Source organism: Fukomys damarensis, unplaced genomic scaffold, assembly GCF_012274545.1.
Source record: "Fukomys damarensis isolate Sample0158 unplaced genomic scaffold, DMR_v1.0_HiC HiC_scaffold_26, whole genome shotgun sequence".
Classification (NCBI taxonomy): Eukaryota; Metazoa; Chordata; class Mammalia; order Rodentia; family Bathyergidae; genus Fukomys; species Fukomys damarensis.
In genome coordinates, this window is record NW_022900938.1 from 25119218 (window position 1) to 25144438 (window position 25221).

The 25221-nt window shown below is 45.0% G+C and overlaps 1 protein-coding gene across 1 annotated transcript in view; it reads right to left on the reverse strand.

Moving 5' to 3' along the window:
• The window catches only part of Myo3b (myosin IIIB), a 453146-nt gene extending 436021 nt beyond the window's left edge, over window positions 1-17125 (reverse strand). The window contains exons 1-2 of the mRNA XM_010606961.3: window positions 17067-17125; window positions 16884-16929 (exon numbers count right to left, since the gene is read on the reverse strand). Coding sequence (XP_010605263.1) covers window positions 16884-16929; window positions 17067-17073 — 53 coding nt within the window. The 5' untranslated portion in view covers window positions 17074-17125. The remainder of the gene's footprint in view (window positions 1-16883; window positions 16930-17066) is intronic.
• Between the last annotated feature and the right edge of the window lie 8096 nt (window positions 17126-25221).

Below are 25221 nucleotides of genomic sequence, written 5' to 3' on the forward strand. Positions count from 1 at the left end.
ATAAAAAAAAAAAAAAAAAAACTACTGGAACTAAATTTCCTTTCCAAAGATTAAAAGAGGTGATGGAGTCGGGACGAAATGTATAAAATGAAGCCATCTGGAGGGACTAAACAGTAATGGCAAGTACTCTCCAACTCTCAAGTCATGTTCTCCCTGCTTCTGACCACAGGCAGAGACCTGGGAGTCACCGCATAACTCTTTCCATGTCACAATGCCTGTCCCCTGCCCCCTGCGCATGCCACCTGATTCCAGGTGCCCTTCCAGGAGTGCAAGAGCCCTGGTGTGGATCTGGTGGGCTCTGCTGTACACTGTAGCTCAGAAGGCCCACTCTGAACCCACAGATCCCAGGACTGCCCAGTGTGCACACCGAGACACAGACCACACAGGGAGAAGAGGACAGGACCAGCTGTCCCACTGTCTGCTGCACAGCCTGGCTCACCATCACTAGGTCAACACTCCTCATCCGGAGTCACAAAGGATCATGACTTCTTACCCTACCAGAAACCATACTTTTGCTATCCAGTGTTCCAAGCTACTGTGACTGTAGTAACACTTTAAAATTACTTGTTTTGAAAGAATGGCTATCATCAAGAAAATCAACCAATAACAAATGCTGGCGGGACTGTGGGGAAAAAGAAACCCTTCTCCACTGTCGGTGGGAGTGTAGACTGGTACAACCACTGCAGAAATTAGTGTGGCAATTCCTCTAAAGGCTAAAACTAGAGGTTCCCTTTGATCCCAGCTATTCCCCTTCTTCGCATCTTCCTAAAAGAGTTAAAGTGTCACACACAGCGATATATGCACACTGATGTTTATAGCAGCACAATTTGTAATAGCTAAATCTTGGAAAGAGCCCAGATGCACACCAACAGATTAATGGATAAAGAAAATGTGGTTTATATATCACAGAGTACTATTCTGCCATAAAGAAGGATAAACAAGACATTTTAAGGTAAATGGATGCACCTTAAAGCCATACGTTTAAGTGACATAAATCAGACACGCACTATTAAATATTAAATATCACATTATTTCTCTTGTGTGAGAAACTGAAAGTGTAAATAAGGACCAAAATGGATGGCAGATATGGGAAAGTAAGAAGAAAATGCTCAAATAAGAAGGGAAGCAAGGAAGCAGGGAGGGAAGAAAGGAAAAGAAAATAGAAGTAAAAACAGGAAACAAAGCTTTTGTAAAAAAGGAGGGGAAGAGGGACTGAAGGGAAAGGAGGATTGGGGAAAAAAAGAAGAATTAAGACATATCATGTACAGGTACAGATTCCCTACAGTGAATGTGATCGTTGTGTGTATCGAAAGAGTACCAACAACGTTAATTTAAAAAAATAAATAAGATAAAATGACCTGTTTTGTCCTTTACAGACACTGGAGCAAGGATGGTGTCAGTCTGATTTCATTTACAACTCATTCTGGAGGGACTCACGGATGGTGGCGCCTTTGTAACACTGCCATGGCCTTAAAAGAAACACTGGGGTGTGAATTGCAGAGGCAAAGCTCAGGATCATTCTCTTCACCCCAAGGGAAAAACAAGGAGGTAGACACAAGCCAGAGCTCCCCATGAATTGGTCAGTCTGATCAGAGCTTCCTAGGAGTCACAGAGATCACTGTGAATCTGGAAAAGAAAGGGAAGTTTGGGGATGTGGTTCAAAAGTACTTGTGGAGCATGGCAGCCCGGGATTCAATCTGCAGCACTGAGAATAAAGACAGCAGGAAGGGAAGAGAAGGGAAGGGGTGGAGGGGAGGAGAGATGAGGAAGGGAGGGAGAGAGGGACACAAGGAGGGAGGGGGGAAAATAAGGGGAGAGAGCGGGGAAGAGAGAGGAAATCAAGCAAGCAAGAGAGCACGAGCACTGTGAACCGGGAGATGGAGCCCTCTGGTGGCCAGTTCTGAGTCAGCATCTCCTCCTAGGAGGAATGGGCTCACCATGGGAAATGAGATTTTTTTAACTGCAGGCCAAAAAGGAAACAGGTTTTATACAAGCAGTGTGTTAAGACTTACAGCAAGTTTACAGAGAGGGTAAAACACTAGAGTAGTGGCCAAACACGCAGAAGTGGTTCCAAGGAGTCTGATTTCCATATGAACGTCCCAGCCCAAAAGCCCCACTGTCACTGTCCTGGACACACACAGAGGCTGGCACAGTCACAAAGCAAAATCTAAACAACGGTGATATTTTAGATGGGCTCTAAATTTGTTAAACATTGTGCAAGCAATGTATTGTTCAGCAGAAATTAGGCGTAAAATAAAATAGGTCTGGTTAGTGCACTTAGATAAGAATGCACAGTCCAGACTTGGAAGAGACAAAAGGCAGAGGGAGAAGCCAGATCACAATGGTGGAGTATGAGGAAGTCTTCCAAAGGAAAACTGCAACAAACAAAGACATCCCTTCTTGCTGCCATGGCAGCAAGGTAGCACTTTATGGTGATACTTTAGTCAGAAAAGAGCATGACAATGAAGAAAACAATGTGTAGGGGTAGCCCATGACCTTTGACTTTAACAATTAAAAACTAAATATGCTCTATAACTCTTTTAGAATAAGTCACATCTTTTCCTTATGACCTTATTGGTGCCTGTAGCTCAAAACCATAAATCATGCCCAGCCCTCTCTCAAGAAGGAGTAGACAAGCCCATGGTTCTCATCCCTGCTGTGCACACTGAACTCACCACAGGACCTTGAAAACACAAGACCTGGCTTCCCTTTCACAATCCTTCTTTAATTGGGCCACACTGGTATCCAGGCAATTGTCCACAAGGCTGTTATTATTGATAACAGCGAAAGCATCTTGATTATACAGAAATGATTCTACATAAGTCATTCATTAAGGCTTACAGCATGTTTACTACTGTTTATTATGCAGTCAGCAGGCCAGACGCTTGGAGCCAGGAGCTACCACTATATATGAACAGCTTAAGGAAAGTGATCAGCATCATGCATTTTATGCCTGAGCATAACCTGAAGGAGAGCACATAACGGACGCACATCAACAATTTCATCAATATAGGCTGCCGCCACCATCCCAGATGGCAGGGAGGGGAATAAGAGTGGTGCTGCCCCAGTGTGACCACCACACTTCTGGAAACAACAGGGAAGAGACTCCCAGGAGACCTTTTCCAAGTCAAATCAAGATACAGGGCTGGGATTTTGCTCAGAGGTGTCGATGCCTGCCTTGCAAGCCCAAGGTCCTAAATTTGATACCAGGTACCAAAAAAAAAAAAAAAAAAAAAAAAAAAAAAATGGGATGGAAAAAGGGCTCTAGGGGCCGAGGATATAGCTCAGTGGTTCTACCACCTGCCTCGAAAGCACAATGACCTAAGTTCGATCCCCAGTACCTCGCCAAAAAAAAAAAGAACAAAAGAAAAGAAAAAGGGCTCTAGTCTGGAAGTCAGCAGACCAAGTTCTCTCCCTGACTACCCGCCAAATCATCGCAGCCACTTGAATTCAAAATAGCTTCTAAGCCTGTTTCAGGAGAGGGACAATGACCAGCTTGATTGTTCTTTCATTAGATTGGTTTTGAAGGAAAAATAAATAGCTCAAAGTTCGTATAGGATCTGAAGAGCAGACACTGGAAATTCTGGGTAGGAAGAGGAGGAGGAAACACAGGGGTGGCATGTTTGGGGAACCACGAGCATTTGAGGACAGCGGAAGCAGAGGGGAGGGCGGGGACACAGGACACCGGACTGTCCAGCGGCCGTATCCAGATAGGGCAGCTGGACGTCCTCACAGAGTGGTGATGAAGAGTGACTCAAATGAGCACGTCAGACAGCAGAGTCGGGCTAGCATTGCTCCTCTGCTAATAACGGCTGCTATCAAGACTCGAGTCTTAGTCTGTGAAGTAGCAGGGCTCAGCAGAGTTCACCTCCAGCCAAGGTCAACATGACTCCAACTAAACTCTTCCCCTCTGAATCAACCATTTGTTCTGCCTCCTTGGAACAGTCCTGCTTGTGATACTTGTTATCAGCAGGTATCCTGAGGCCTGTCCAGCTCCCCTCCTTCCCAAGCTTGTAATAAATAAACACTGGTTCCCCTTGGTGCTTTTCGTCTTTGCTGCCCAGAGCAGGTCAGATCGGCCCAAGACCCAGCTTCTGCTCTCATCTCTCTGTGTCTGTGTCTTTTCTTCTCTCTTTCCTATCTCAAGGACTCCATACTGTCTGGTAGGAGATCACGACCAACAGCCACGGTTTTCAGTAATGTTCACTCTAGTCCTCATCTGGCAGCAAGAATCTATGTAGGGAAGCTACTGTGTGCAGTCACTTCACTGCTCCGAGGCTCAATGGCCTCATCATAAAAAGAAGAGTGTATTAGGGCAGTGTTCATAAGTGGCAGAAATGTCTCAGATCTGTTTTTTATTAAAAGGTGGTTTCTTGGCTCTCATTTCAGAATTGCCCAGGGATGGACTAACTGCAGGCATCATTCACAGGATTCAGTCAGAGCTTTCCCTCACCGCTATCTCCTCTGTTTTTTTCCTAAGATCCCTCCACATGAAAAACAAGATGGCCACCAGCAATGTAAGGTATATAATCTGCAAAGTGAGTCCCTCCTCAAGTAAACAAACAACTCTAGAAGAAATCAGCCCAGGAGTGACTCTGATTGGTCCAATTTGGATCTTCTAGCCCTAAATTAATCACTATGAATCAGGAAATGAAGCTGATTAGCCACGACACGATACTCCTCTGTGAGATGAACTCTGGCACCCCTCCTCAAGCCGTGTCTAATGAGCCCTCCGTAGGAAATGGGAATTCTAATCCCAGACAAAAGGAGAAAGAATGTTAGATGAAGAAAACAACAGACATCCGCTAGAGAAGACGCCCAAATAATCTCCAGGATTTCCATGCTGTAAATCATGCTTCATCCTAAGCCCATTCCACCTTCTCCTTCAGGCCAGGCTTTTAGGGCCCCAACCTCCCATCCAGGAGAGGAGTGATACCGGCTGGAGCTTGGTCTTTTGAGAGAAGGCCTCCCCGCAGCCCCACACACACATACATACATGGGCACATACTGCTGAGGTGTATAGAACAGGACCCGATGCCATCTTTAGTTATCATACAATTCAGCTTTACACGAAGGGAAAGGAAGAGACTCCAGTGAAACAAGTGTCTCTTAGAAAAAGCAGTGGGTATCAGAAACTTCATGTAATTACTTTTATTGTGAAACTGGAGTGTTCAAAAGAGAGGCACAAAATGATTAAAGTTGGGAGAATGAGTTGTTGATAAAGTTTAAGAATCTAAACTTTTTTAGCCCAAAGGAAAGATTTAAAAGGCTAAATAAATGGCTTGTACTTTTGTTCGGGAAAAATCAGGAAGGCAACTTGGTCTGGGTCTGCAGTATTAGAGAAGTATGCTAGACATGGGAATAACTATTTGTTTCTTCTCCTTTCCTCACCTCTCTTCCCACCCTGCTTTTTGATTGGGATGATTTGGAGTAATTCTTAGATGATAGATAAAATCCTACTAGTGGAAAGGTAATGGATTTAGGACTGTCACTAGCGTAGGTGCCTGGAAGGAAGGGAGGGAGGAGAAGGAATCAGGGATTGGAGGTAAGGGAGAGGAAGGGAAGAAGGGTAACCTGTAGATACTCTGGATAGATTTTAGATTACTGGTTCTTTTCAAAGAAAGGAAAACTAAATGATGCTAAGATTTCTGGAGTTTCTAGCTAATCTTAAAATGTAATGATGACTTGCCGGGTGTGGTGGCACATGCCTGTAGTCCCAGCACTCAGGAGGCTGAGGCAGGAGGATCGCTGTGAGTTTGAGACCAGCTTGGGCTACATAGTGAGTTCTAGGTCAGTCTCAACTACATAGTGAGACCCTGTCTCAAAAACAAAAAAATTAATGATGACTTATAGTCTCATTAAATTTTGGCCATGTTCCCAAAACCAGCCCCTATAACATTAAAAGATCCAAATATAAATAATTTTCCAAGCAATATTTCATTCACACATCATTTAACACTTCAAGAAAACACTAAAGGTTGCCATTCTAACATCTTTTATTCAAAATACCATGACTTAAATAACGACTTCCAAAGTCAATAAAGACTTTCAAAATGAAGCAAACTTTTCAATAACAAAAAGAAACTAAGAGACATTAGTTGTGTAATTTTAACCCATCATTAGCTATTTTTGTCTTGAAGTGGTGTGTGACTGGATCAATTAACATTTATAGATCATTTGTCAGGTACAAGGTATTAACCCAGACCAAACAGGGAATACTGTACAGAGAAGCAAAAAGAAGGATCTCCACTGGCAATAAGCACATAATTAAGCTGTGTAGATGAAGCAGGTATTGTGACAAATTTTTTTAAATACACAAGAATGCAGAGTAAGAAATAGCATGTGGCAGGTGACGAGTAATTAGACAAAAAAATGAAAGAACCCTAATTCCCACCCCAAGACAGGGAAAGATGGTCTGAGAAGCCCTCGAGGGTCCAGCAGATGGTCTCTCTGGGCCAGAGTAGGGCCAGCTGCGTGAAGATTCTGGCACAATCCTGGCCTTCCACACTTCAAGATCAAGAAGTTCCTGAACTGAACCAGCACTTTAGGAGCGCTGGTCTGGTGCAATGTCATGCTTTTCCCGTCTTAATCATAGCTGCTGCATACTGTGTGCGTCTCATACAGTTCATGGGGATGGGCACAGTTCGTCCTCAGCATGACCCTCCCGGAGAGCCGTCAGGAAGTGGGAGCACACGATGGGTGCAGTGACCTGCCTGCAGCCACCTCAGTCAGGCATGGAGTCAGTTTCTGATGCCAGCAGTTGGACTCCGGGGTCTGCCCTGCCCATCACTGTACTGCACCCTGCAAAGACCAGGGCAGAATGTGCCTGATGGAGGCTGAGCTGAACCATCCAAGGGATGAGTTCTAGTCAAAGCCATGGCAGAAGGAGAGGGGCCTTGGAGGATAAGGAACACAAGAATGAATTTTCCCTCCTGTTGATAAAATATTTACACATATTTGTCACCAAGAATTAACTGCATTTTCCAAAGCTTTCACAAGGAAATTATATATGAATATAGATATTCTTCTACTCGGATTGTAAAAATGATGCACATAAAAGTTAATGTATGCAAATCATTTAAGAATTATAAGCCTTGTAGGACTTTCTGACCCCTTTTGATTGAATTCGACTGGCATAAAAACAAGTAATTGAAGTATTAAGAATCAATTAACAGTGAGCTGGCTGATTGTCGTTACACCTTTAATTAGCAGTATTGGTTTCAGTATCACAGTGCAATGCTTTGCAACTATAAATGAATGGATTACCCAGCCACCAGCTGACATTTCGAGAACCTTAATACATCATCACTTTTTCCTGCTACTAATTAAGATTTATATCGTCCACTGTATTAATATTGCAGAGGCCTTTGTGATGGAGGCAGGATTTTTCCACTGCTTTTGTTTCTATGGGGCTCATCCATTACAGCACCTGCTGTCTGGGGTCACAGGGTTGTAAACTCCATGCTGAAGAGTCAGTTTGAAAAGAGTCTGCTAAAGATTCACTCGACAAACATCTTAAAGGGCTGCTGTGTGCAAATCACCATGCTAAATGCTAGGGCAAGGGAGGAGGAGGAGGAGACAAGAAGAGGTCAGGAGAGAGGAATACCATGACGAATAAGACATTCATCCCCAAATTTAAGAAGCTCACTGTTCCCAAAGGAGACACACATCATTCCAGACGTTGGACATGTGCAGCAGAAATGCAATTCTTTAGAAGGTAGCTATGGTCGTCATCTCTTTTTATAGATGAGGAAATTGAGTCACAAAGAAATGAACTAAGCTGCACACTGACCTTCAGCTCAGGCTTTAAACCCATTCTTCCTGAGTCTAGTGCCTGCCATAACTGCTACCCGCAAGACAAGTAGGGTCTGAACCCAGGTCCTCAGGTACCCAGATGGGGTTGCCTCTATCCCCCTACACCAGCTTGAAGGGTGTGTGCCTCAAGGCAGGACTCGGAGACTCTGCTGGCCACCTGGAGCTCCAGTGACCTTTCTCCCCCAGAAAAAGCTCACGTTGGAGACCATGTCTTTGCTTAGAGCCCTTGAGAACCAGAGTGGCTCTACTTTAGAACTGCAGTTAAGCTTAGCTTTAACCGACACAGTTTTTGGATCAATTACACTGAAGTAGTCTACAGGCAATTCCAGTGGAGATCAGGAAAGAAAAAGAGACCCTATATACCGGAAGCTAAATGGGTGCTAAAAATTAGAAACTTCATTATATTCTCAATTTTGTCTCGTTATTGAACTTTTCAGTGTTTTCTGCTTGCGCTGACTTAGAGATCAAACTGCATGGAAGAGTTTGGGGAAGTAGGAAGTTTCAGATCATTAAGTGTGGAAAGTTCCGTTGCAGGAATAAGCTCAAAAGCAGAAGAGCCTGACCACAGATTCAAGCACTTCGTCTGCATGAGGGAATAGCCTCCATGAGACATTTCTCCTTATGACTGTTGTTTCAAATCTCTGGCAGGCAATAGTATCAATTAAGCATATTTTTTTAAAATTTCTGAGTTTCTTAATTAAAAAAAAAAATTCTCCCTATTATCTCTAGTGATCCCTTCCTCGCTGCTTTGTTGCTGGTGTTGATAGCTAAAGGTTCTCATTTCAGCTGGTTCTGCAGCTTTGACTCAACCGCCAACTTCCTGACTTTCAGAAATCCCATTTCCAGTTCCCTGCTGTTTTCCTGAGTGATGCTGATTGCCGGCTCTGGTTCCAGGCAGGCACCCAAGCTCAGACCATCAGCCGGCTTCCTGCCGCACAAAAGTCTCCTTATCAGAGCCTTTATCCTTGTTCTGCAAAATGCTGCTCCACCAACACAATGCCTTTTCACCACCTCATTCTCACACGATGTGATCAGGGTGTAGGGTGGTCAGTGTGCAGTCCTCACAGCAGGGCCATGCAATACAAGAACCAGAGCTCACTTATACTGCGCTTGAACTCTTGTCAACTGCCAGTCTCTAGATTGTCAGGAATTATAAGCACCATTTTGGAAATGGCATTGCCTGGGATTTTACCGCCGGACAGTCTCAAACAAGGAAAGTAACCATTCAGTGCAGAGTGTCCTGGAACGTAAGTAGTGATTTCCCATCATTCTGAGTCCCACCACAGACCCATCTATGCATCTCTCTTTCTCTCCTGAGTGAGACAGGGCAGCAGCCATGAATGCAGCCTCTTCTCGCCTCCCTGCATTCATTATGGTCTGCATTGTGCTCAGGACCTGTCCTGTTCCCTGGGCTCTAATACTGTCCACACTGGTGAAGATGCCACATTTCCTGAGGTTCCAACACAGAACAGCCCCACATAGTAACTGAAATAGCAGATCACAATGAGAGGTGACTAAACAGAGGAGAGCCCTACGTGCAGCCAGAGAGTAGCTGTTCAGAGGCCTCTTTCTCAGCCAGACACAGGCAGCACCTGAAGAGCACCAAGTGGAATTACTTGAAAGTCTTGTGACGAAGGTGACCTCAATAAAACCCACTTAGATATGCTTTAAAGGCTGATGGGGAGGCACAGGCATACTCCCTCCCTATTCTGAGAGGTGATTCTGATGACTCTGACCCCAAATGTTCAGGGAGATTGTGTTCCATGCTCTTATACTGTTGATCCTTCTCATCAACTTACACTTTGGTGACAAGATGAATGAATTAATCACTGAAGTAAGACGAGTAATGTTTAATTCTCTTCCCTCTAGGTCTATGAGTCAAAAGGGACGTGCACACAAGTTAACACCCCCTGTACAGAGGACACACACAATTATCTAGTACTGAAAAGACTAAGCCCCAGATGACAAGGTGGGGAAGCACGATCCTTTCCCAATAGCCCAGTCTGTCTGTGAACGGACACATGATACCTGCGGACTACAGTGCCCCTGTTTTCCTTCCTTGCTTCATAAATATTTACCGCTCCACGGGTGTGTTAGGTATTAAGATATTTGTGGTTTAACAATAATTCTGTTAGTGTCAGAGAGCACCAATCAATTGTCCATTCAAAGCCATCCATTCTTTGCATGGTAGTACAGTTTCGGATGGGGAGGAGCTTGACTGATTTCCCAGCCTCTACTGCAGTAATGGGTGGCATGTGTCTATATTTTGCCTCCTGGAAGTGAGAAGCAATGTGTGCTATTCATGACAAATCCTCTTGAGTCAATACACTTCACACAGGCCGGGCATGGTAGTGCATGCCTGTAATCCCAGCACTCGGGAGGCCGAGGCAGGAGGATCGCTGTTAGAGACCAGCCTGGGCTACATAGTGAGCTCCAAGTCAGTCTCAACTACATAGTGAGACCCTGTCTCCAAAACAAAAACAAACAAACAAAAAAATGCTTCACGCATGCTCTTTCTCCTCTGCTCTCTACCATTACAAGTAAGAATGGAGGGACGGCAGAGCCCCAAAGGGAAAAGGAAGTAGGAGGAGAGCTGTTTAACGGAGGACACCTGCCTTCACCGTTACCAACATACATTCCTATTACCATCAAGCCACTACATGTGTTGGGGTCCTTTTTAGCAGTTAAGCTTCCCTAACTAGCACAGGCACTAATGTCTTAATATGAGATGTGACTTGCACTGTATTTGAGCCTTTCTACGTTCGTAATTTGTCAGCAATTTAGCTTACCCTATTGTGGCAAACGGATGGCACACATGGCCCCAAATCCTCACCTCTGCCTGGATCTCTTTTCTGTGGCACCTTGCAATGCTTTCTTGCGGATGAGTCTCTCTGTCCCACCTTTGACTCTGGATTCAGCCACATAACTTGCTGTAGGCAACGTGACATTAACAAATGCAGCAAAGGGCAGACCATGCTCATTTTTGCCTTCACTCCTGATCCTCTGACTCTGCCAAAGAGTAAGCCCGCACCAGCCTGCTGGAGGATGACAGGCAAAGGGACAGAGCTGTGCTGTCTCAGCTGTCCCAACCAAGGCCCCCAGATGTGTGAGGGAGCCACCCATCTATCCTATAAAGTCAGAAGCAAAACTCAGCAATTTCTGCTGTAAGTCACTGGGGTCTTATGCTTATTTGTTATATAAAGCATCATTATGGGTGTAATTAACGGTGCGCTTACTAATGCATACACATCTATGCTCTCATTATTTATAAGCTGAGGTACTTATCTTGTGTCAAACCATTTCAAAATATCATAAGGCAATTTTCCTATTTCCATTTTATGCACGCATAAAAAGGTTCAAAAACTAACATAACTAATCCAAGTTGCCCTGGCTGAAATGTGCTAGTACTGAGGCTTGAGCTCTGATCTCAGGACTTCAAATCCAATGGGTTTTTTGCTACAAAATGTTTAAATCTTATTTAAAATCTTCCTCAAGTGTCATGAACTCAAACGTAGGCAGGAGCCAGCAAGAGACCCGTCCATGTGGGAGAACTGTCGGAAGGATACAGATCAGGGGCCTTGACAGTGTGTGCCTCAACTCAGGGGCAGCCACAATTCAACATGGACCAGGGCTGCCACACAGGAATGGACCAAGGTTGCCATATTGCTGGATTTTTTTAAGAGAAGTTGGAAATTCAAGATTTTATGTAAATTGTTCTATCTTTAAATGTTAGCTCTATTTTTTTTTTAACTACAGGGCAGGCTAAATAATAGGTATTGCAGCATTTGGCTCATAAGCTGCCAACACGAGACTCTGCCTTTATTCGCAGAGCACAGTGCCGTTTAAGTAGCAGTTTGACACCCACTGTATCATTTCTGTCTTATAAAAGTCCTATACAGAGGCTGGGGATTCAGCTCAGTGGTGCCCCACCTTCCTTGCAAGTGCAAGGTCCCAAGTTCGATCCCTGGTACCAAAAAAAGGCCTATATAGACAGGCAAAATAGATACTATTTCTAACACCTTCATGGATGTGGAATCTGAGAAATCATTCACCGAAGTTCAAGTAACCAATTAGTAAGAGTCATGACTAGCATCTGCAGGTTGTCAAGTTTCTAAACTGCTTTATTTCTTTTTCCCATGGGGGTTGAGATGGCGGTTTCTGAGGCAAGCGTGGTGGGGTGAAGAGGCAGCATTATTCCAGGAAGTGTTAGCCTAGTCTAGTGGCCCACACTCTGCATTCTGTGCAGGTCTTTACTTAAATTACGGAACTGATTACAGTCATTCTCCCAAATAGTTTACTTTCTCTGACAATTTTCTTTTTCATTGTGAGTGAACCATATCTACTGGCTTAATTTATAAAAGTCAGTCTGCCCATCAAAGAGCCTTAGGGTATAAAAACGGAGAAAATTCATAATTAAAGTATTAATAGAGTTCTAAAAGCTAGCAGAAACAATGATTTTAAAAAAACACAAGCACCAGATCTATAAATTAAGCATAAAATTACACTGTAAAATAATTATTTCCTGCTTGTTTCCAATCAAGGTGGCTCAGCAGACTGCAAAGACAATATCCTATGCAACAGACCATCTAATAAATAAATGGTCCTCATCAAAACAGGCATGTAATTTCTGCATACAGGCAGCACTGTCTTTCCTTAGTTACTCCTTAGCCACTTCAGCAAATTTATATTTGAATGAAGAGAAACAGAAAGTGTGTAGGAAACAGGGAAGCTGAGCAGGTGTCTTTCAGTTTGCAGCTGGCCCAGCGTGGCCACAAAGCTCCCAAAGGTCAACAGCGCATGCCTGGAGTCACGTTACTCTATTCTGGGGGTTCTCGTTTTTCAGATGGACCTTAAGAGGCCGAGGTGAAGAATATTCTGTGCACATGGGGGAGGCAGCAGGGACACACAGGGTCACCCATCCCTACCAGGCAGGTATCCGTTTCTAGGAGAAAGGCCATTCACAAATGGAGGCATTTCCATGAATGCTGAGGATCTTAGACACACAGTTTGTACACACAGAGAAACCCACAGTTTGCTCACAGAAAAGGAAATATTTCAACTGATGCTAAGCATAAAATGTCCCTGAGAAATTATCTTGGTGAAATTTTTCTTTTTTCACATTATTTTGATGTCAAAAAAACATTTTTGGGGATCTCTAAAAAAAAATCCAAGGTCTTTTTATAGGACCAAAATAACTATTTGCATCCTGCCAAGTAAAGTAACTACTCAATAAGCAGAATTTGGGCCTCACACTCTTAAATAATTATTACACAGTACAAACTCTGTTAGATACTACTGATCTCCTCTCCCCAACCCCTCCATCTTCTGACACTCAGCAGAAAATATTTTACATCAGAGCCATATAATAGAGTCCAGAGGAGACATAAGAGGTAGACAAGTGATTTATAGGAAAAGAATATAAATGTGAATTCTCCACCACTAATGGCCCAGAGTGCTCAGCTTTGAAAAACAGATTTTCTCTGGAGAAAGAGTCCTTTCACACAACTTCAAATGCACTACCAAAGTAATAGCTGGAATGGATCTTCCTACTTGAAGCAGCTTTAGCATTGTACTAACGCGCTAAACTCCTTCTCCTGCAGACCAGACACCATGGGCAGTTGCTTCCAGGAGGTTGGAAGCGGCCTACAAAGTGAGCCAGGCAGTGTCAGCTCCAGCTGGCTGAACACTCACATTATGTGGAGCAGAGAGACTGTGAGGTCAGGCTCCTCCCTCCCCCAGCAGGCCTGGCACCAGAGAACACCATTAAAATTTCTCCTTGAAAGAAACAGGTTTGTCACACGCAGAGTCTGGAGCATCCCCCATGTCCCACAACTGCCACTGCAGATGTTTTTAGCAAATGACCAAACGCTGGTAGTATCTGGGATTCCCACAGAGGACTCTCTTGCTAAGGAAATATTGTCATATTTGTTTTCCACAGAGATAACCACTTCTGAATCCTCGTCTATAATAGTTTCTCTAATAAGAGATCACCAGAATTTAATAAGAGTTTTATAAAGTCCCCCCTAAGGTCATATCCAATCTGAGCCCTTTAATTCTAACCCACCATCCTTTTCACCTAGATCAACTAGATTGAATCTTTGACAGCGATCATTTCAAAAGCAAACAGCTGTCTCCTCCAAAATCGCCCTTTTTTCACCATAGAAACATCCCTCATTTTTCATCCCATAACCACCTACCAAAGCCAGTTCTGTGAAACCCAAACCCCATCCCTAGGTCTGGGGAGACGCAGTGAACAAGGCCCTGTCCCCACCCACCCCTGCACCAGGACATTATAGACAGGAGGCCAAAAGGCTCTCCACATCCCTCTCCTACCTTCAGCTCACATAAAGCAATTCATCTGGTGTCCTACTTTTAGTTTTTATTCAAAATCTCTGAGTATGAAGGTATATTTGTACGCAGACCGAAAGGCTGAAAAATATTAACATATATGAAGGCAAGAAGCAAAACCACACAAAATCCCCTCACTTAGACACAATGGCTACTAAAACACGAGATGGGACAGGGAGAAAGCAAGACAAGATCTTTCCAGGACTTTCCAATGTATGTGAATACACAATTGCATGTTCTATTTTTGGACAGTGCACGGATGGAGAGAGGAGGGCCAAGAACAAAGAAGAGAGGGAGAGAAACAAAAAAGAAACAGTGACTAAAGCAAAAAGACAGAGGCAGAGAGGAGAGAGACAGAGGTATGACAAGCAGGCAAGTGTCCTTAAGTCGATAGAGGTCGCCTTCTTCACTGGATGACCAGCCAGAATCAGGGTCCAAGGAGCCAGTTAATGAGCCTCTGTACTGTCTCCCTTACCCAGCGCACTGTCTACAAACTAAACCCCCTGCAGTGACCTTCTGCTCACATGCACAGGGCCACTGAGATTACAGTGGGCCTACTACCACAAAGCACTGCTGCTTCCTACAGTTTAATTCTTTCTTTCTTTCTTTTGGGTTTTTTGAGACAGAGTCTCACTATGAAGTTCAGGCTGGCCTTGAAGTCACTATGTACTTATTCCAGGCTCGCCTCAAACTCTCGAAGATCCTCCTGCCTCCGCCTCCCAAGGGCTGGGATTACAGGTGTGTGCCACCAGGCCCAGCTCCTTCTTAATTTTTAAAGAGCTATACGTTTAGCAGCCTTTAGAGGATTGAGAAAATATGAGTGACTTCCACCATGATTTTATTTTTCTGTGCTGGGGATTGATCCCCAACTGCTCTACCACTGAGCTACATCCCCAGACACCATCAGGAAATTTTAACGCCATATTTTAAATTTTACTTATATTTTACTTAAACTTATATCTGGCGAACTTGTCACCTCTCCTGTTTTGACATTAAACAGGAGTATTTGGCAAACAGGCAAAGAAAAATCTATTTATAGTGTGGCAAAAGATTCTGGCTGAGTCTAAAGTCAGTGCCAGAGAAAGCAGACTAAGGGCATTCAAATGTTCTAGGGCTTATTTTTTTTTATTATTATTAAAAATACAACCAAGAGATATGTCAGGGCCAAAAGAACCAAACTGACAAATAATTCAATTCTTTACGTGGGAGTTTTGATCTCAAGTGGGCAAAAGCTATGTTTCCACTCTGTATACAAAAGGAGGGCAAAGACAGTGTCAGTCTCCACCAAGGGCCCCCCACCTGCACAGATACCCACCCAGGAAGTGTTCTTCATGTTTCCAGCTGAGCTTGAGGGGTTACTCTCAAGACAGTGACAGCCACTGAGCATCCAGGTGCCTCACATGATCTGGGGTAGGGGGGACCAGGACCACAAAAGCATTAACTCCTATGCCTGTGCCATGGCATCTGTCTGAGAAAGCCACTCCTGGAAAACAGCAGAGATGTTTCTAAGTGACGCTCAGCAGCAATTGCAGCCAGCCCAACCCTGCCCTACACAAAGCCACTGCCTCTGGAGAAAGTGGGTGCATCTCAGCCCCCTTCAGCCTCCTTGTGAGGAAGGCAGGCCAGTCCCACAAGCAGCCTCCTGCCAAGCCTTAGGAAATGTGAACACGCGGAGCTCCCAATGCATCTGTGACTGTATGCAATGACTCTGGTCATTTAAAAACCATAATACAGCCTGCTGGCACATACCTGTAATCCCAGGTACTCAGGAAGGAGGCAGGAGGAGGGTCAGCCATTTCCTTATTGCTTCCCAATCACAAACTCTCCAGATCTCCCTCGATTCCTTGGTGTGAAAACAGCCAGCAAAGGCACCCAGCTGGCTTCACCGCCAGCCGAACGGCATAAATCAACTTTAGAGCAGTGATTACGCAGGGGGCAAGGAAAGCCACGAGCCTCTCGGTCCCTTCTCTGCCATCCTAAACCTCATTCATTCAGTCTCATCTTTTGATAACACCGATGTGGCTCCCGTCAGCTGCCCTGAGACATGGCAGGTGGAAGATGGGAGGAAGGAAGTAGAGCCCACCCTCACCCTGGGCGAAAAGGGAATGAGACCCTCCCCTTACCCCCCACCCAGCTCTTGTAATATGGCGCACGCCAAGACGCCCCGCACAGAGGGACCTGCTTGCTCCCAGATTTGTCTGTAGCTCCTCTCACACTGGGCTGCTCCTGGCCACTCACAGATAGGAAGGTCGCTTGCAGCCACGGGGGAGGAACCTGCCCAGCTGCAGGTACTTCGGCAGGGACAACAGGAGGGGCAACTCAAGAGGTGAGGCAACCAATCCCTTTTCACCAATGAACCCAATCAGGAGGCAAAACTCAGGTGTTTGCTAATCCCTTGCAGTTGCACTAAAATTCACAGCTATTGCTTAACATTATATTTCTTTTGGGGGGAGGGTTTGAGACTCTCAACTACCTAGTGAGACACCAGCACTGTGCCACTGAGTTAAACCCCTGGTGCAAGTTTAGCTTTTTAAATGCCACAGCTGACATAATCAAGATCACAGATGAGCAGATGGAGCTACATTATTATTTTAAGAAAAATTTTTCAGGATGAAAACAGTGCACGACAGAAAGAGCACTTTGCCCCACCCGACACACTGGACAGCCCCACGGGTCAGACTCCAGGGCCAGAGGACACAGCTTTAGATTCTTTCTCTTACCCAGTTTTGTTTCCTTCGGTGCTTTCACTGCTCACCTCCGATGCTGCTGCAACAAACAAGCGAAAAAGCAGAATGATGGTGGCCACCTGATACCTCAGCCCCTCAGTTGCCAGCACCTGCTGAGGCCACCTGGGACCCAGGGGTCACTCCCTCAGCTCCTGACCAGAGCAGCGAGGGCCTTACCTGCCATTGTTCATCCTGACCAAAGATGAGAGACTATACTCGGTGAAGTCCTGCTCCCAAGTAAAAGGAGGAGAAGAGATGAATAATGAATAAGCCACCAGAACCGGAAGTGGCTGGTAAGCAGGAGGCCTGAGTGAATAAGAAGAAAGGGCCGTGTTTTCTTCTTAAGGAAGAAGCTCAGAGAGAGGGGGCTCATATTCCTGAGCTGAAAACCAAGCTTCAATGTGCACAGGTTAGTGCGGAATGGCGAAAAACCAAGTCATGGGGTCCAGAAGACTCCAAGAGGTCATTTACTATCAAGGAACCGTCTTCGAGAGCCTGCTCACCAAGTTTCTGCATCTGGCTCGACAGGCCCGTGGGTTCTGAGGAATCTATCCACGTCCCTCCCTTTCTCTTTGTTCCATTCCTAGGAAAGTTTATTTCCAAAACAGTTTACTGTTGGAAGCACAAAATCTCAACTATTGCCATTCACTGAGTCTTTTGTCCATGAGTCCTTCCCTTAACAAATATTTAGGAAACCTCTGTGCTGCCGCTGAGACAGAAAAGAGAGACCCAGAATATCTCCATTCAGGCTGGAGTCCTGTGGTGCTACTCACCTGTCACCGTCGGTGGCCCACATATTATGAGGCAACTCCTTCAGAAGTGGCTCACCAAAGTATTCCAGATCCTTCTTGCCTCAAACAAAGAATTGGACGGGACAAGCTGGTGCTGAAAATTTAGTTGAAAAATGAGGACGGAAGGGGTAAGGGAAAAACTGGCTCTGCAGAGCCCAACTTGGGGAGAACAAAAGATGAAATGAGAAAAAGAGCAAAAACAAAGGTACACCAGACTCCTCCTGGGGTCTGGACGCCTCATGCCATTCGCATCTCGCGAGAGCTGGAAAAGTTCTACATCCGGGGTCCTGAGAGTCATGTGGCACCGCCCTGGGATCTTGCAATTGACAGGTGTGCCTTATTCTCTAGCCAGCTTTGCTCTGCCCTGCCTCCTGTCTCACAACACCGGGCTTCGCTCCTGAGTTTAAGTTGCCCAGCAGCCCCTTCTCCAGCTCTTAGCATGTCCCAACCAGACTCCAAACCCTCCTCACCCAGCCTATCTCAATTAACAGCAACTCGTGGTTCCCCGTTGCTCAGGATTTTGCTTGAAATGGCGGTGCTTTCTGCATTAGTCAGAGTCAGTTGGGAACCAGAAACCACAATTATTATAACAGAGTTTTGTGTAGATGATTGCTAATCAGGTAGAACAGATCCTGAAAGCAAACCAGGGCCCCTGAGATAAGTGCAGAAATAGCAACTGCAGAAAGCAGCCTCCATCCCAGGACTGGGGTCACAGGACCTGTCCTCTTCAGACCGGAGCTCTGAGGAGGGATCACAGCCAGAAGGCACTGGTCCTTCTGAGGGGCCCAGTGAGGCTGGTCCCAGAAGTGTGGCGAAAGCTGGAACTTGGAACCAGCCACCACAGCAGAGTGGCTGAGAGGAACCGGAAGTCTATGTGATGTCCGTGTCCCTGTCGCTCCACACCTTTCAGGGGAGCCGACTGGGTTGCTAGCTGGCAAGGCTGAACAGGTCTGCGGAGAAACGCTGGTGAGCGGCGTGAGGGAGCTTGTTGGACGCTTGGATGCCACACACACACACAAAAAACTTTTATGCCCCACCTCCAACCTGCCGCCAAATCTGTTCTACCTTTTAGACATGTCTAGGGGTTCATTGGTTCTTGTTCTATTCTAAGCACCAAGTCTTGCCTGGATTACTGCAGCAGCCTCCACGGGGTGGTCTTTTGCTTCCCCAAGCCTGTTCTCCTCCCAGAGGCCAACGCCATGAGTTAAGCAGAGCTCCCATACCACTGTCAGTCCTCCCTCACTGTCCTCTGGAGACCCTGGATGCCAACATCTGCTGAGGCTCAAGTCTTTTCAAAGTATGTTTTGCATGTAAGCTACACACATCCTCCTGTATACTTTAAATCACCTCTAGATTACTTATAATATTTAATACAGTGTAAATGCTGAGTAAATATAGTTGATATGCTGTAATGTTTAGGAAATAATGACAAGAAAAAGTGTGTACATGTTTAATACAGAAGTGAGTTTTTTTCTAATACTTCCAATCCTTGGTTGGTTGAAACCTGCAGATACAGAGAGTCAACAATATCACAAACTCAGTAAAAACAAAAGAAATTCACTGTCTCATAGTTCTGGAAGCCAGAAGTCTGAAATGAAGGTACCAGTGAGGTTGGTTCCTTCTTCAGGCCCTGGGGGAGGATGTAGATGTTGTGTTCTCCTCTCCTAGCTTCTGATGGCGACTGGCAACACTGGAGTCCCTCCCCGTGTGTCCTTCCCGTGGCTGCCTTTGTCTTCACACTGCCTCTCCTCAGTGTTTCTGCGACCATGTCTCTTCTTATAAGAACGCAGTCATTAGATGGAAGGCCCATCATAAATCTAAAGCTCCTTTACTTAGTTACATCTGCAAAGACCCTATTTCCTATTTACTGGCACTTACAATGGGCACTTTAGGGGCCACTCTTCAAATCATGGTAGTGATCAAATTATAACACAACCAAACACTATCACATCAACTCATTCTTGTCCCCAAAACCCTCCAAACGCCTCACCCTGAGTAGAAGCCACATGTAACACCATCTGGCCACTTTGCCTCTCCAATCTCCTCTCAGCTTTCTTACACCCCTGCAATTTCTCTGTTCCTCAGTTCTTGGGCCTTCGCACATGCTGTCCATCTCTATGGAAAATCCTCCCTCTGGACACTTCTGCAACTCCCTGAGATGCCTTCAGATCTGTTCTCAAAAGCTGCCTCTTCAGTGAGGCTTCTTCAGACCACACTAAATGAAACTCAGCCCAGTCCTCATTCCCTACTTTCTTACCACAGTGCTGGACCACATAACACACTACATATCTTGATTTTTATTGTTTTCTATCTCCCACTATTAAAATGTAAGCTCCTTAAAGACAAGGATGTTTTTTGTTGTTGTTGACCCCATTCACTTGCTCTCCCTAACACTTAGAACAGGGCCTAGCACCAACAAGCCCTCGGTAATTGTACTTTAAAATGCAGTTGTATACTACTGGAATTGCACAAAATGGAGTTTGCTAGCAGACTCCACCAGTGATTAGCATACCCTGTAGATTCAAGGGTACAGGCCAATCCTGGACCACATGTCCATATCCTAGCAGGGGTAGGAGAGGTGCTTGAGGCCCACTGGCTTCTATAGCAGATGGGATAAGCCCAGCTTTCCACCGAGATCCCCTCCAAGTAACAAGGAGGACTGGACAAGCAGCCAAACACACACCTAATTCCAAAGGTCTAAGACAGAGCCAACCAAATGAAAAATATAATTATTCTAGGATCCTTGGATTTTAGATCAAACACCTTGAATTACATTTCTAAATATTCTTTTTCATTTGAGGAGATGCCAAATTCATTTGGGCACTCACTTATAACCTACATGGATACCAAGTGAAAAATTCAGCCTTATGGCTCTGATTCATTTCTGTATGAATCATATTAATGATATTTACAAAGATCTGTGTGAAGCCCCAAATTATGCCTTTGAAGACAGGAAGTATGATTTATACCCAGAGTCGACTGATTGGAATCCCAAACACACCTGTGTTCAAGCTGAACCTTGTGCCATGAGTCATTTTAAATAATTAAGTCTCCAAGTGCTTGCAAGTTTAATCATTTAAGTACAAAAATTGTAAATTTAATGGTGTGAGACAAAAATCTTTCTGAACAAATACATTCCAAGTTCATTAACAAGGTAAAGTGAATACAATTTTACTTTCTCTTAGAAACAGGTTCATCAATAAATGGCCAACTCTAGAATAGATGTAAGACTTTAAAGATTCTTAGATAACAAACTAAATAAGTCAGAAAGTTGGCTTTGAATTCTTGTGATGATTACAGTAGTTTTTCTGTCTCCTTTTCTGATGGCACCTGTCATTTCTTACTATCTGTTTACCTACATGTACCATCTTCTGCCATATTTATTTGCTGCTTAACTTGTTTGAATTACAGGTAAAGTTTGTGTAAATGAGTTCCAGTTGGAGTCCTGAGAGATTTATATTTGGATAAACTAAAGTTGTTCCTATCTTTTTTTTTTTTGGTACCAGGGATTGAACTTGGGTCCTTGCGCTTGCAAGGCAGGCCACCGAACCGCTGAGCTAAATCCCCAGCCGTTCCTTTTTTTAAAAAAAATGAGTAGGTTACAAATAAAACAAGTGAAACATTTTGTGACTTCTATCCTGGCTTCTCACAAGTTTCATTGTTTTTTCTTCCTTTGTGGTTCTTGGTTGGGTCCTCCATGGGTGGTAAGTTTCCCACTGGGGTGATTTGGTTTTGGGGGCACTTCTCCCTCCCTACACCATCATGGGCACCACTTGGAGGGAAATATAACCAGTCACTTGGATTAGACACTAATTGAAATTGCTGAGGGAAAGACTTGCCAACGATTGTGGCAGAAGGCAGAAAAGTCCTAAGAGGCAAAAGATGATACTACAAAACTTTCCTCATTCTTTACAAAGAATTACTGAAAGCTTGGCTGTGAGGGGGCGACCACCTACGAGGGGACCTAAGGCTGTCAGACTCCATGCTTCCCAACCCGGAAGAAATGGCTCCCAGGCATGGCTTTTTCTTCCTCTTCCTCTTCTGCCTCCCACTGCACTACACCCTCCAGCTCCCGAGTTTCTCTGTACCACGAGAAAACCCCTGCCCAATGTTTCGTGATCATCCTGGGGAACATTTTCAGTGGGTGAGTGAGGCTCCAACCAATGAATTCCTTACACAGCAGAAATCACAACTACTCCCAGGAGCCTGCTCCTTGGCTCAGAAAGAGCCCTGCTGCTCTGTTCCCCCCACACTTCCTGGCACAGGACTGCTGAGGCACTGCGTTCTCCCCAGTACCGGCAGGCTGCAGAGGCCTCCAGAGAGCAGCAGCTCCATCCTGGAGCGTGCATCACGTCTTCACCCTCTGCTCCCAGACAGCCTGGCCTGAGGGCTACTTCTACAGCCCCTCTGGGCAACTCAGGCTCACTTGACCTACTTTCTATAAGCTCAACACAGAAAAGTGTTAAATTACTCCAGGGTCTGTATTTTGTCCCAGTTATAAAGGCCAATATCAACATGAAACACAACCTTTTAGCAGCCCCAGGCCTCAGGGGTTGTGGACAATTCTAATGAATGGTCGTCTTAGGTTTGTTTATTTTTCTTTCACTATAGTAAAAGTAAGGAAAGCTCTTTTCTTAATGGGACATAAGATCCTAATGTTATAATTGACAATGTGAAATAGGAAGAAAAGGGCTAAAAGTGTAGGGAAAGTGGAAAGGGTAGGGGAAAGGGAATAAGGGAAAAGAAAAAAAATATGAGAAAATAAAAAACAGAAATAAAGTATTTGTAAATAGGGGAGGGAGGAGGGGGTGAAGGGAGGGCAGGGAAAAAATGAGAACCAAGACCTGTCATGTAAAGGTACAAGATCCCAATGATGAACGTAACTGTACTGTATACCTAAAATGTACCAATAAACTCAATGAGAGAGGAAAAAAAGAAAGCTCTCTTCTTTTAGCAGGTTCTAGATTCTGTAATATTTATACATATTATTAGAGGCGCTACATTTTTAATGACAGGAAATTAAAGATTTTTCCAATTTACCCTATCAGAACAGAACTATTTTCCCTTTTATTATTGAGGAGTTTCCCCCTCTCTCCCTCTCCTGCTCCCTGACTTGGTCTCTAGGCACATAGACGCTACTCAAGAAATAGTCATTGGTTGAATGAATAGAAGGAAGGAAAAATGTTTTCATCGTTGTCTTCCAGAACTGTACAACAGAATACAGAATCCTCACGCTGCCTCATGGCAGCTTTTCTTCAGGACCTTGCCAATCAAAAGGACATCTCTTCATTCGTTTAGAGTTCGTGCCATATAATTATTAATGAAGTCTCTTTTGTCTGCTGCTTTGTTTTGTAGAAGGGCTGGATGAAAAGCTGGCTGCCCAGGTCCCAGGTGAAATTTCTCAGTGAATGGCTGGATGGTTTGCAGGTCTGCAGGTCCCTCGGTGTCCACTTGCTTCTGGAATAGCTGTGCACAGTTTGGACCCGGACAGGCGTTCAAATGGCTCCTCTGGGGCTCAGAAGCAATTCACGTCAGAGGTTGTCCTTCATCACAAGGCTTTTAGGTTTTGTGATCTTTTAAAAAGCCCTGGAAGCTGCTGGCTCCACACTGAGGGCCTCCTTCCCTGGCTGTGCTAGGTGCCGCTGGCCACAGAGAACCCTGCCCAGGCTGCTGCATTGAGTGCCGAGCTAGGGGTTCAGGACTGCAGCAGCAGACCAAGCTCCAGAGAAGTCACTTCCCTGATCTCTGGCCATGCTTTCTTTTTCTCCCTTTCCTGGGGTTGAAGCCTGGCAGACAGTTCCCACTCTCCGTGGGACCCCTAACATTTCTTCTTCCCTCCTTCCCTCTGCTCTAGTTTCATTTGCAGCTTCCTAATCACAGCCTTAGCATCTCGGATCTGATCTGGCTCCTCATACGATGCCCCCCTGTGTACCTGAGAGAAGGCAGCCTATGCTCATGGGAAAAGGAACGAGTCTCCCAAGGAAGAAAAGAGGCCTTGTGTATAATGTGCAGCACTGGGCCCAAGACAAGTGTGATCACAGCAGTTGTGTTAGGGTATCTGCATAGTCTTAGTGACTCCCCACACACAAGTAGTTGCAAGGGAGAAGACAGAGAAACTAGGCACGGTAACACACACCTGTGATCCCAGCACTCTGGGAAGCCTGAGGGAGAAGGACCACAATTTCAAACCCAGCTTTGGCAACTTAGTAAGTAGGGATCTCTCTCAAAATTTAAAAAATATATAAAGGGCTGGAGCTGAGGTTGTAGTTCTACTTCTATTTGAGGGTCAAAAGTAATGGCCTGTGATTTGCCATTTGGAAAACCACATTTGTAACTGGTTGTTTTGCTCTGAAGTTCATATATTGATCTCAATTTGAACGTTTGGTTAATGGAAATGACTTCAGACACAGCGGGGACTCTCCACAGATATTTTTCAATGGGTGGTGGGTCTTAAAGTGTTTGTGGGCCTTGTGAAGTAGACGGCAGACAAGTAGCCTGCCTTTTGCCTGAAAGATCAGATTAATTACTGGTGAGGCTTGGCTAATGGGGTCTTTATGAGCTCCCTGCCTAAATGAGAAATCTACTTTTTCACAAAAGCTCAATCTCATTTGTGTTGCTGATTCCTCATATTTCTAAATAAATGCACGGCCTCTGGGCTTTTGCAGTCAAATAACCCAAATCAAACCAAGCTGCTCTACCAAGGGAAAGATTTGTGTGTGTGTGTGAATCTATAGGAAGAAACTTTTCGAATCAGCTTGGAATTATCATAAAGCGTGGTTGCAGTCTTCCCTGGAGAGAGTTTCATCTGTCTGGGTTTGAGGGACAGAGTTCTACCTCATTCGAGCTGAAAACTTGTTGAGGTGGCAAAACAACAAATACTGGCATGTTTCAGAGCTTGCAGTCTGTAAGAAACAGGCTACTCTCAAGAGTCCAAGTTGAATGCCTCACATAGAGACAGGGTCAGGTATGGGTCTAAGGCAAAGGAGACAGAGGTCCAGAATCAACTTGGAAGGAGGCCATAGCCTGAGGAGGTAAGAGGAGTGTAAGACATGGGGCACCTTAGTAATGGCAGGGCCACACACTAGCAAGGATCATTTGAAAAGAGCTACATGGAAATGCTGATAGGAGGAGAGGAAGAAGTAACACAGGGCTTGCAGAAGTCTAGAGAGGAGGCTGGAAGTGACCAGGGCTCAAGAGTAGCCTGCGGAGTCAGCTGGAGGGACTTGTTCTAGCAGTCTTCAGTGACCTGGGAGAGGATGACAGAATTGTTCTTCCAAACAGAACTTCTTCTGCGGCTCTTCTTTTCAAGCACTTTCCCAACTATTGAAATACAGGGCCAGGTGGAAGTTGGAGGGGTTAGGTGTCTTTGGCTTGCTTTTGTAATAGTAAATGACACTGAATTGCTTCAGCGAGCCTGAGCCCCTCCCTATGGCAGTTTCACTTTTCACTGGCTCTACAGGTTCTTTTTAGAGACTCCAATGGTTGTCTGCCCCATTGTGGCTCAGGATGCTCTGTCCTGATTGTGAAGCGGGGGGGGGGGA